Source organism: Fundulus heteroclitus, unplaced genomic scaffold (genome assembly GCF_011125445.2).
Source record: "Fundulus heteroclitus isolate FHET01 unplaced genomic scaffold, MU-UCD_Fhet_4.1 scaffold_92, whole genome shotgun sequence".
In the NCBI taxonomy this organism is placed as follows: Eukaryota; Metazoa; Chordata; class Actinopteri; order Cyprinodontiformes; family Fundulidae; genus Fundulus; species Fundulus heteroclitus.
In genome coordinates this window covers 146,992-159,464 of record NW_023397384.1, presented here as the reverse complement: position 1 = coordinate 159,464, position 12,473 = coordinate 146,992, and the positions used below count along the sequence as shown (strand labels likewise).

The 12,473-nt window shown below is 41.7% G+C and overlaps 1 protein-coding gene across 1 annotated transcript in view; it reads right to left on the bottom strand.

The window, feature by feature from the left end:
- Positions 1–390: 390 nt before the first annotated feature.
- Positions 391–12,473, bottom strand: part of LOC105920058 (lysyl oxidase homolog 4) — a 30,598-nt gene continuing 18,515 nt past the window's right edge. Inside the window, exons 8-15 of the mRNA XM_036134828.1 lie at positions 10,901–11,055; positions 10,639–10,806; positions 9,951–10,113; positions 7,606–7,849; positions 5,342–5,457; positions 4,210–4,346; positions 803–914; positions 391–686 (exon numbers count right to left, since the gene is read on the bottom strand). Of these exons, the coding sequence (XP_035990721.1) occupies positions 616–686; positions 803–914; positions 4,210–4,346; positions 5,342–5,457; positions 7,606–7,849; positions 9,951–10,113; positions 10,639–10,806; positions 10,901–11,055 (1,166 nt within the window). The 3' untranslated portion in view covers positions 391–615. The remainder of the gene's footprint in view (positions 687–802; positions 915–4,209; positions 4,347–5,341; positions 5,458–7,605; positions 7,850–9,950; positions 10,114–10,638; positions 10,807–10,900; positions 11,056–12,473) is intronic.

The following is a 12,473-nucleotide window of genomic DNA, read 5'->3' as shown; positions in this document are numbered from 1 at the left end:
AAATTAAAGACCTGAAGAACAATAGTTGAGAGAGGTAATATACGACTGTACATGACAATACATTTGCAATACATTACAGTATTTATTTAAAACAGAAGCAAAATAGCACCATGAGATGAAATAAAATCTAAGTGAAAATGAAAATACAGAGAAACACACAGCTCTGATAGTAAATCCTGGATGTTGTCCTGTGGACAGTGAATGTACTCGATGCACAACAAAGGTTCTCCTCATGTGCCTTCATGTCTTTACTTTTAACTGTGGTTATGATTTTTTTTAAAAAAGGCATCAACATTTGTTAAAACAAGAGATGTTTTTAAAGTTGTAAACTGTTTTTTTTTTATCACAAATCATGGTCCAGCTTTTGTCTCCTTTTTCGTTTCCTTTCTCTTTCTACATTTGTTCTTTATTCCTATTTAATTTTCAAACAAATACAAAACCTTCTCACAACGTTCTACCACAGGATCCTAAAAAGCAATTTCTGTCCTTTCCTTCCTCTCACTTTCTCCACTCTGCCTCTGCTCTTTTTTTATTTACTGTCGTTCACTCTTCATCGCCTGACATCTGAGGGCCGGAGAAGAGTCGTACAGTTGTTAAATCTACGCGCTCCCTAGTTCACAAGTTGTTGTTGGAAAGTTGACGCTGGTGGTCGAATAAGTCCTCCTCTTCGGCGCTGTAGGCATCAGCTGGTGAGAAAATAATGAAATAAGGGTTGTAAGAGGAAACAAAGGCATCAAAAGATCGCTGCACATTTTCTGACGGTCGAGGTTTTTTTTTTTTTACGTGTGACCTGCTGCATTACCTGCATGGCAGCGGAAGAGGTAAACTCGTGCTCCGTCGTACTTGCACCTGCAGCGCATCACATTGTTTTGGAAATCAGACTCGGTCATATCCATGGTCGGGTTCACCTCAACCTGCGCATGAGAAAGAGAGAGAAACAAGATGCCGGATGATGGATAAATATCACGGCTGCGGTCATGACGCATTATGACCGCTGGATGTATCTGAGTAGAAAATACATCCAAAATAATTGCAAAATAATTCATAAGCTCTTGAACTGTTGTCTGATAAACCAACATAAAGTGGTGCATGATTGTGAAGTGGAAAGAGACTGACACTTGGTTTTCAAAGTGTTTTTACTCATGAGCATTTAAAGAGCGTGGTATCTATATGTATTCAGCGCCCTGAGTCAGCACGTTGTAGCCGCCCCTGTTTCATTTACAGCTGCAAGTCTTTTTGGGAATGTCCCTACCAGCTTTCTAGAAACTGAAGACACTGGACACATCAGTTTTTCTGTGAACATCAGTTTTCAAGTCTTCATATTCTCATATGACCGTAGGTCTGGACGTCATTCAGGACTGCGTTGTTTTAGCTCCATATGGCTTCCCATCAACTCTGACCCGCGTCCCTGTCCCTGCTGAAGAAGATCCACATCGTGATGCTGCTGTTATTGTGCTTCCCAGTGAGGGTGGTGTGTTCAGGCTGATTTACAATGTTGGTTTTCCACCGCACAGAGTGTTCAACACAATTACAATTTTAAAGATTAGACCCGTCAGACCCATAAAGGAACCTTTATCCACAGGTTTGCTGTATCCCTCACATTGCCTGGGACAACTTTTCCTTCCTGCTTGTCGCTTCTCCAGAAATGACACATTAGTTGAGTAATAGTTGTTTTTAGAGCAGCTTAGTCTAAACCGCTGGACAACCAGAGCAGCAACCAGATGCTCCTCCAGAGTTACCCCCTCTGCCTCTTGGCTGCTTCTCTAATTAATGCTGTCCTTCCCAGTTTAGGTGGACTGCCAAGTTTTGGCTTATTTGTAGTTTTTCTACTCTATTCATTGTCAGATGATGTCTCTGTGATGTTTAAAGCTTAGGATATTGTTTTAAACTTGTTCACAACTTTCTGGCTGACCTGTCAGCGCTTTTTTCCTTGGTCGCCATGATGCTTCATATCGTCCTCTAACAAACCATTGAGGCTTTTATAGAACAGCGGGATTAAATGAAAATTAAATCACAGACAAATGAAATCTACTAATTAGGTGATTTCATTCATGTGTATCAGAATAAAGGGCAAACAAGTCACAGTTTTAAGACCTGGTTTTACACATCACAAACTTCCACTAATTTGTGTTGATCTAAAACATAAAAGCACACTAAAAGACTTTAAAGTTTATGTTTGTTATGTGAAAAAAAAAGAAATTTTTTTGCATGGCACTGCAGATTGCTGGTGAAGCCTGGGGACCGTGCGGTTGATGGCTGTGTGAAACTATCTCTGTTCTGGCATCAGGGGTTTCCTCAAGGCTCCCCTGGTCACATGGAAAAACATTTAATCCCTTAGACCAAAAAAAAAAAAAAAAGCTGTACATGATGTCCTTTTTTACAAACCGAAGGAAAAGATTTTGGAAAGAGCTCTCTACCACAGGATTATTGTTTTCTGCTTTTCTATATGGCATCTGATGTATAAACTCAGACGATGAATGACATCACTTTCCACTGTTATCTCACAGAGGAAAAAAAGTTGAAAAAAATAAAAGCACCCGAGATGCAGATGACGGTTTAGACTTTGCAGCCTATCATTAGACTGCAGCCACGGTTGGTTGCCATGGCGGCTTGTTTTCCACCCTGTCTGTCTGCCTCCCATATATAAGAAAAGCGCACAAATGAATTTTCCTGATGCACACATCAAACAGATAATCTGACCACATATTCATTAAAGCGGCCCTGTTTTATTTTTATATATATTTTTTTTTACGTAGCGTTAAAACTGTGCGGTTTTATTTATATTTGGTGCCTCAGATTCAGGGTTAAACATATTCCTAACTGCTGTTCTTTATGAACCTTTAGGCGACATCTCGGGTCATGAACTTCGATCTATGTGCATATGCTGCAAGCTGAGACCGGCGAGTGATATCATACTTTATAGCCTCTGCGTAAAACACATCGACTTTGTGGCAGCTTCTTAAAAGGCTCTTGTAATAATGCGAAACAAAGGGCCCACTAGCCGTTTTACGGGATGATGAAAGGCCCGTCACCGTTGTGTAAAAGACCGCGAGGTTATACCGCTGATCCTTTTGGATTCGGGCGCAATCAGAGGCGGCGGAGCTGAGGTGGACGTGACTCATCAGCGTAAATGTATGGTGCTTAAAGTGGCTCCCTGGTAAAGACACAGAAACACCCAGCTGCATGACAGACGAGCCGGGGCCCAGGCCCTCTCTCACGTCTCTCACGTCTCGCAAAATTACGAGGAGCTTATCTACAGCCAGGCCGCAATCACCGCCACGGCAACGTCGCCGGGTCACGACGCTGTGGCAAACTCTGCGATATACCGTACATCTCACAGACGCCCTGGAACTACATGTACAAACCTGATGTAAACACTTTGATTTCAATGCAAGCAGCCAGAATAAAAGGGAGGGGGGACTGTAAACACCGTCCTGCTGATGCTGTCGGGAATAAATAGAATAAATGATAGAGATGCGAGAGGGATGACTAGGTCACCGCAGCAGATTGGATGTCTCGGTATAGAGAGGGAAGAAGATGTGGACGAGCTCAGGTTTCAACCTGTAATGTGCTGACTCTGCTTTTAGGCTGCCAGTAGGTTTGTACTCTCTATAAAGGGTGGACTAACAGCAGGTCTGCTTTCTATATAAATCTAGACTAAATTTACTTTCCTCAAACACGCACACACCCTCGGAGCTGCATCGCCGGCGTACACCTGAATGACTGGAAGCCCGGCCAAGAGCCACTTAGCTAAAATTATAGCCTTTTATCGCAGCTTTTATCTCCTGTGTGCCTTAAGATGTTGAAACACAAACTCCCCACTTTGCTTTTTTCGCTTGCCGACTTTCTCGCCCCGAATGTAGGAGCTCGCCAACAAAACCATTGAGGGTTTTACAGCAGAAAGATTAAATGAGGATTTGAAGTTTAATTCAACACTCTCGTTCTTTTTGCCCTTTTTAGTGTATAAACACACAAATGAACTGCCAGTTGATGGATACTTTCATAGTGGTGAGGAGAAGCTGTAAATGGCGAGAGTGGATGGATGAATTTTTAGTGAAACAGATGAGAAATAAAGGAAAATACAGATTTTCTCCACGCATTTTCTCTTTCCTGTTTATAAGACCTGCAGAAGTCCTATTTTAATTCCAAAATTTGCCAAGTTGATATTCTCCAGAATGTTATTTTATACATTTTTCTAAACGGACTGACCTGAAAGATGTATTCACCAGGTCGGACATCTGTGATATCGACCCACTGACAGTCGATGTCATGGCGGTACGTGTCCCAGCAGCCGACAGAGATGCCCTGCTGGCCCCAGTTGTAGCAAGCGTATCGTTTATGGATACCTGGAGGCATAAAATACGCATAGATAGGACATGCTGAGTTATATCTGTGTGGTGCAGCTATACTGGTCAGTGTGGATTAAACATGTTGTAGCATTTAAAAGAATATTAAGGCTCTAAAGTCAAGCAAAGGTGTATTTAATGCGTGTAAAGTTGTTTTCCCTTTGTAATAATTCGGCTTTTACTGCATGATTGATTCAAAAAAAGCCATCTCTTATTTCTTTATCTTTCAAAGTAGCACCACTTTCCTTATAAAGGGGTCTTTTTTTCTCCGACAGCTTGTTTATTATGTTGATAACAAATCTTTCTCCATAACCCCTGGCCAGTGCTAGAGGAAAGTTTTTTTTTTTGTTTGTTTAACTCTGGCCTGTAATTATTTCACACATAAAGGGCTTTTGAAACTCAAGACAAAACAGTGTTTTGTCAACAAATACCAGACAACTTTACAAGGAACCGTTTTTGACTCAGACTTTTAGTTACTTTGCTATGATCCATTTGCCACAAAAGGCATACTTTCTTTCCCTTTCTATCTAAATATATTTGTCATATTTAGACAGCTGCAGATTTGACGGATAGAGGAAAAAAAAATTTTTTTAGCCCCGACAAGGTGATTCCATAGAGCTCTTTGCTGAAAACCCATCATAAAGAGGAGGATCAGCTGAGTGATGAAGCAGCACCTCAGATCTTCGCTGGATTTTTTTCCTGTTTCTAAAATACCTGACTCTCATACACTGTTTATCTGCTCTACAACGTTTTTTTTTTAATACTGACTTTAATAATCACTTTTTTTTACTTGACCTCTTTAATTGCAAAATGTGTTGGACAGAAAGTGAATGAAAGAGTAGCACCCAAAATATCTTAAAGCTTTAGAAAGCCCAAATAACCCCTAATCAGAACCACTATAATTATTATATATAATTATTTCTAATCAACGTCTGAACCAGAGTATTTATAAACGGGCTTATTTAATATGCTCTTTGTGTCTGGTGTCGTCTCACCATCGGGGCAGTAAGTGTCCTCAAGGCAGAAACTGGCTTTGTGACCTTCAGCCACTTTCGTCCCGTTGAGGGTCAGCAGATCGTAGTGGGTGAACACCTCGATACTGTGGTAGTGTCTAAAAACAATTCATGGAAAAAGCAACAAAAACAAAAAGGTTACATAAAGGCATGAACATAGAGAAACCTTCATTCCATCTTCTGTTCTCTCTCAAGCTTTGATTTAGTTTCGGTATGAAATATGATGACCATAAATGCTGTTATGTTCCCTAGAGATGTCAAAAAGGGCATGATGAACAGCTGGGAAAGCTCGTGAAAAAAAAGGAAGATTTCAGTTTGGGGTTGCTTTTCCTTGCCTCACAGAGCAATTCCCAAAACAAACGTTACCAAAACTGCAAGTCAAACCCTGTGTTTGCTGGTGGACTAGGTAGTGATTGGGTTGTGGTTGCGCTTCTTGTTCTAGGACACAGAACCACAGCTGGAGTGATAAGGAACCATTCGACTGCAACACGAGTCCTGGCTGCGGCTGTAACAACAGGGTTAACCAGAGTGGAGGATGCTCAGTGTAAACTTTATCTGTGTTTATCGTGTTAAATAACAGGCGTTTAAAGGATTTAGACTATTTATAGGCAGAATCTATTCTATGCTGTACTCAGGGATCTCATTTCACGTTCTAAATTTTATGTTGCCATTCATGTGAGACAGCAGGGATTTAATTTACAGCATCTAGAATCTGTCTGGATTTATATTTGTCTTGTAAAACCTCAGACCAGCCCAGTTGTGCAGAGAACAGGGCTTATTATCCATCATTCCAGCTTATCCGTGCAGGGTTGTGGTGGGGGGTGGGGGTGGGGGGCAGTGCCTATCTCCAGCAGTCACTGGTGCATCCCGAACAGGTCGGCAGTCTATTATGCCAGGTTAAAACACCAAACCTCAATGTATTTAATTGGGATTGTATGTGTTTGGGTGTGAAGGGGAAAGAATGTTTTTTTTTAAATTATTTTATAAATAAAACTTTTAAATGTGTGATATGCATTTGTATTCATCCCCGCTGAGTCATTACTTTGTATAAGAGTCATTTTCAGGTTTTCCACAGATTCTAACTTGGGTTAAGGCCTGGACATTTTGAAATGCTGTGATGGTGTGTCTGCAGAGCTAGTTTTCAGACAGATCTTGTGTTTTTAGGCCACAAAAGTAACAGTTAGGTCTCATCTGACCAAAGCGCCTTGTCCGCTGTTTGGCTTGTGGAAAGCTAAAAACAGGATTGATTTCAGAGTTAACCTACCAGGTTACCCTTCTGGGTCCAGTGCCTGGTCCAGTGCGAGTACTGTGTCCCTTTTTGTTTTCCTCTCTTGTAAGAGTGTTTGTATGTGGGGCACTAGGGTGGGAACGAGTGAATGTGTACGTAGCTTTCTGTTTGTTTATTTGTCAGGTTGGGTTTGTACTGCGCCCTCTCCCGGGACATGTCAAGTCACCACTAAGTGGTGGAGACCTTGCTCCCCTCCGCTGACTGGCGCCTTGGCCCGCTGGTGCATTGGTGGTCCTCGGTGTCCAGGGCTGGGTGCTGGGGTGGGCACGGCTCGCTCCTGGTGGCTGTTTCGCGGGGCCTGGCCTCCGCGGGGGGGGGGGGGGAAGCGCCCCTGGGGCCTCGGATCCCTGGGGCCTCGGATCCCTGGGGACCATGGCTGGATCTGCTACAGCATAGCAGGCTGATGGCGGAGCCCTACAGAGTTACCAACAACTACTTGGCTGCTTCTCTGACTAAGGCTCTCCTTACTCAGCTTGTTAGTTTAAGTGGACGGGAATGTCTCGGTAGGTTTTCAGTTGTGCCATACTCATTGTATTCACATACGAAGGATTAAACAATGTCTTTGTACGATCTCCACAGCTTGGGATGATGATTTATAACCAAAACCTACTTCAGAAATCTCAACCATAGCGCTGACCTGCCGGTTGTGTTCTTTGGTCTTCATGATGCTTTTTTTTTTATATAGATCTTCTTTTGAAAAGAGGCTCAGATGCCTTCAAGGAGCACTCAAAGTTATACTGATCAAATAAAAAATAAGATGACTTATTTAGTATTAAAATAAATTCTGAAGGCGGTTGGTTGTAATGTTTTTTTTTTTGTTTTGTTTTTTGGGAAAATGTGGCTGAATGTAAAGACGTGCTAACTGGACCCTTTTAAATGAAAAACTCACAATTTTGCTAAGAATTAGAGCAGATCCAGGGGATCTTAGTCAAACGTGAGCTTGGGGGCCTCCTCTTACCTGTGACACTGATGCCAGACCCAGCTCTCCCTGGTGGCTCGTGGTCTGAAGTCAGCCATGCCCATGTTCATAATGCGGGAGGAGAAGCGTAGCAGTCTGCGGTGTCCGTAGGGCCAGTTCATCCTGGCCGCAGAGGAAGAAAGGCAGTTCTCCTCGTTAGCACAAGTCAGCAGGTGAAGAGGTCGGTCCTCCAGGTAGGCCGTCTCCTGGACGAGCTGGGCATCCACAACCAGGTCAGGAGCAGCTGCAGGAATCATAGAGGTAGAAAAAAATAAGACACATCCATACAACTTGTGTTTAACGGCTTTAAAATCCTTCTGGAAAAGGTTTATTTACACAATCCTCAATTGTAACATTTAAAATGTGGTCAAAAGATTAATAAATAGTTATGAAGCAGGAAGCACGTACTCTTGTCTTAAGCACAGATTAAATTGGCTTCAAAATAACTAGTTTCCCAACCCATAATTTTATTGTATCTTTTGTTTTCCCCTCACTAATGCATACCACCAGTAGACACAGTCCATCAAACTTGATGCTCCTTCAAGAGGTCTATCCATCGGTTGAAAGATCTAGCTTTGATTCTGTCCGTCAATTCTCATAATTTTGAGGAATCAACATTGGATAAAAAGGTTAGATATTTATCATCCTGTTGTCAATATGATTTCTACCTGTTGGATCTACTTGGAATAAATCTCACTGCCTTTAAAAAAAAAAATTAGCTGGTAACAGGAGCCGGACAGTTTTCAGCCAGATGGACCCTAACCAGTCAACAGTGGGTTGGAAACTCAAAAATTTCATCTTTTCTCTATCAGTAAATGCACCATAGTAAGGCTGCCAAGCTGTGGTGACATCAGCACTCAAAGTCTGCGCTGTTGCCGATGGAGGTAAACAAAGTTGGCTGTTTTCAGTATTGCTAGGCCGTTTAAAATGAAGTCGTAGAAAGCACAGGGCAGTTGTTTTAAAGTTAAAAATGTTTGCAGTTCATTCAGACTCCCAGAGAGCAAGACTTTCAGAAGATAACAGAAAGGATTTAAAAGACGACAGAGTGTGGCCATCCATGCGTCTTCGTCTCTACATTTAGAGAGGTTTCAGGCTTTTCTAAACACTCTTTTCCTAAAGCGCAATTATGGACTTTTTCTCGTGTTATTGGAGACATTTAAAGGCTGAGACATGAAAAGCATCTTTCTTACAATTCTCGCAATATACTCAGCTCCGGTCCTCATAGAGGTGTGTGTTTGTGCGTGCGATTGGGTGAATGTGGCACTAGTGTCAAGTGTGTCGATTGCTCAGCATGACTAGAAAATTGCGCTATATAAATTCAGTCCATTTACCATTCAGTCTATTTACTGCAAGAAGACGACTCAGTTTGCAATTTTGGATATCACTGAGCTGCTGATGAAGCCAAAGGAAGCACAGACAAGTAAGAAGCTATTTAATAGGAAACTGTTCTCTAAGAGAAATTGGCTGAAAAGTGAACCAGGGCAGTTTTCCACATCATGTTAACATTTCACTTTCAGTTAACACAGAAAAAAGTATTTGTTGGGTTAAAAAACAAACAATGATGTAATGTTTAGTAGACAAAATACATTTAACCCCACAAAGTCATATAACTGGAAATTAAATGTTAACATAACGTGGACAACTGGCCTGGTTCACCACCAGACTTTCAGCAGATAACAGGAAGAGCGGACGGAGTACAGAGCTGTAGCTGTGTGTTGTCCTTTTAATCCTTCATCTTCTTTTGTGTTGTGGAACATACTGGACCTAGAAATATTGGGAGCCTTTTGGAAATTCAAGAGCTAGGTGGTTAATTAAGATGCTTAGGAGAGTTTAAAATGTCAGTCCTATAATAATTTTATCTTTATTTTAAAATATGAATGAATCTCTGTTTTACGTTTGCAGCTTCCTCACACATATATGGCTACGTCACCTCAGATCCTGATATAAGCAATTATTGACCAATCATAGAAGGGCTAGAGTAAAGCATGTTCAATATTGTTCTTATTTCTTCATATGTTGTAGCTCTTTAAGTGAAATAAGAACGTATCTGCAGGTCAAAGTTTTACAAAAACTAGAGATCGGAAATCAGCCGAAGTCTGATCAGTGCATCCCTTTTCAAGATCAAAGAATCTGGAAAGTGCTAGACTTATGGGATCGGTTTATAGTGTGGTTTTAAATAAACACTTTACCAGCTTGTGGAGGCAAACAGCTGCAAAGCAGAAATGCCAGCTTCACATAATACTAGTTTCCCACAAGCCTGTAAATAAACTCTGCAGTATGGCATTTGCTGGAGTTTCCTTTAACAATCTCTTTGCTACAAATTAAGTCACTGCTTTTGGACTCACTCTCCACACATGTCACTCCTGCAGCTCTGCCGTCTCCTCCTCGGGGACAGTAGACATGACCGTTCTTGCGACACTGCTGGATGGACATCTCCGTGCCCACGCAGTGAGTCCCGCTGAGCACCACCTCCCTGGCATCGGGGGATCCCTGCCAGAACCAGGTCTCCTGCGAAGATGCAACAGTAGGACACGTTCAAGCACCAAAATAATTTGACCATACTTTAAAGCTCTTTGGGAAGGACATTGAGCTACAATTATGCAGAATGGTGGTGCTTAGGGCACACAGTAGGCTCTTCTATAAACACTAGAACACATTTTTTATAGGCCCAATCAGTACACATTATCACATTTTCCACTCTTATTCACAATTTTAAAAACGGCTTGTTAAATGTTCCCAGCAGCCCCCCTCAAAACGCACTTGGCCAGCCGTTTCCATGCACAGTTCTATTTTCAGTTTGTTTGCTCTGTGAATTCCCCCCCTCCGATCTCTCTTCGCCTCACTTTCCCTCTTTTATTTTCGGCACACTGGAAGTGGACGTTTGAGAGGCCTGTAATTACTTCAGGCCTCAGTAATAACACAGCACAGTCATACAGACAGAGAGAGAGAGAGAGAGAGAGAGAGGCATAGGAGAACACAATGAACAAAAGTTCACGGATGGATAAAGAGAACTGCAGGATGACTAGAATTCACCTCATGAGCTCTGGAGGCAAATCCCAAGCCGAGCTGCCGGCAGACCACCATGGCTTCATTGAGGCCAAAGTTCTCGCTGCAAACTGAGCCCCACCGCATTGTTCCTCCGACCTCTATCAGCACCTCCACGCGGCCCTCTCCACGGTCTCTCCCCCCTACCAGACGCACCTGAATGCACAGGGAGGAACGAGTGTTAGACTCTCAGGGCAGAAGTGAACCTGTACTTTACACATAGAAAAGTGTCTTTGTGTGCTCATCTCACGCTTGTTTGAATGCCACTGTCGGGCACATTGCAGCGGACCGCTACATCCTGAGTATGTTTGCAGGTGTAAAGTGGTACAGGTTTATACGCGCAATCCATGATCGACTTCTCCCTGCCTGTGCACTGGACACTGTTCATGTGGATCGGACCAGTACCTGAGGAGGGAATGGCAGAGGGACAGGTAAAGTCCACATGCAAAGGCTATGAGACACTCGTACAAGCACACAGTTTGCCCAATCCGTAAGAAACTACACAGCTGATTGGGATATATATTTATATATATATATATATATATATATATATATATATATATATATATATATATATATATATATATATATATATATATATATATATAATTTAAAAAGTAGAACCTGTGGTGATTTTTTGAAAAACAATCCAGTCTCCAATCTAATCTCTGAGGAGGGGGAAATGGACAGTTGAAAAAAAAAAACTAAACTAAAATAATGTGTCTGCATAAGTGTGTGCATCTTTAAGCTAATATTTGTGGCATGTTTAGCTGTTTGCTGCTCGTTTGCGCATGTCGGCCACCGTAGCATCCAGTTAAATCACTGCCATCATCGGAACAGCCAGGATCATCTTCTCTAAGAATTTAAAACAAAATACTTGTAACATTTTAAAAATGTTAAAAAGGCACCCTTCCTCCTAAGTGTTGGACCGTTGGTTGTGAACTCAGTTAATGTAATAAGTTGTGCTGACTTTATATAAAATGCAAAACTCACAATTGATCAAACATAATGTAAATGGTCTCCAAATCAAACTCTCTCAACAAAACTCCGCCCCTGACCGGCTCTCCAAGCCCACACATAAAAGACTCCGAAGTTTCTTTGCAAACACAAATGTTTGAGCAGGTGTTGGTGGACCAGGTAGAAACTCTTTAAAGCCTGATGCAAGACATGAATTAGAGTTTTAAAAACTGAACTATTTGATGGATGATGCATTCAAAACAAAACACAGTTTTTGAAACATCACCTGTCATTCACTTATCATAAGCAAAATGATACATTTGGTACACATAAAAAAAAGACATAGCACACTATTAGAGCCTTTATCAGTTGTAACTAGTGTTGCGCCGATGCCATTTTTTGACTCCAATACCGATACCCGATACCTGGCTGTGCAGTATCGGCCGATACCGATACCATACCGATACCATTACTTTGAAATTTATGTGTGTGTGTATAGTAAGAACTGCATACTACTTGGATGTAAAATAATTGGTATCATGGCTTTGTCAAGCTGCTACCTTATTAAAGCAGGAAAAAGACGAATACAAAGTGAATCCAGTAGAACTACTGAGTGTCGGGAGAGAGAAGGCTGCGTTCAAGTGACATACAAACATAAAAATGATATCTGTGACCTATTTGTTGGTACTTGCCGATACCGATACCACCATTTAAGTGCGGTATCGGCGCCCCGGCCGATACTGGTATTGGTATCGGTGCAACACTAGTTGTAACATTTTAAAAACTATATTATGGAGAGTTTTATGGAGAATGGATAAAATATATTTAGAAACCAATTCGATAACTAGAGTGGGTTTTGAAGAAAG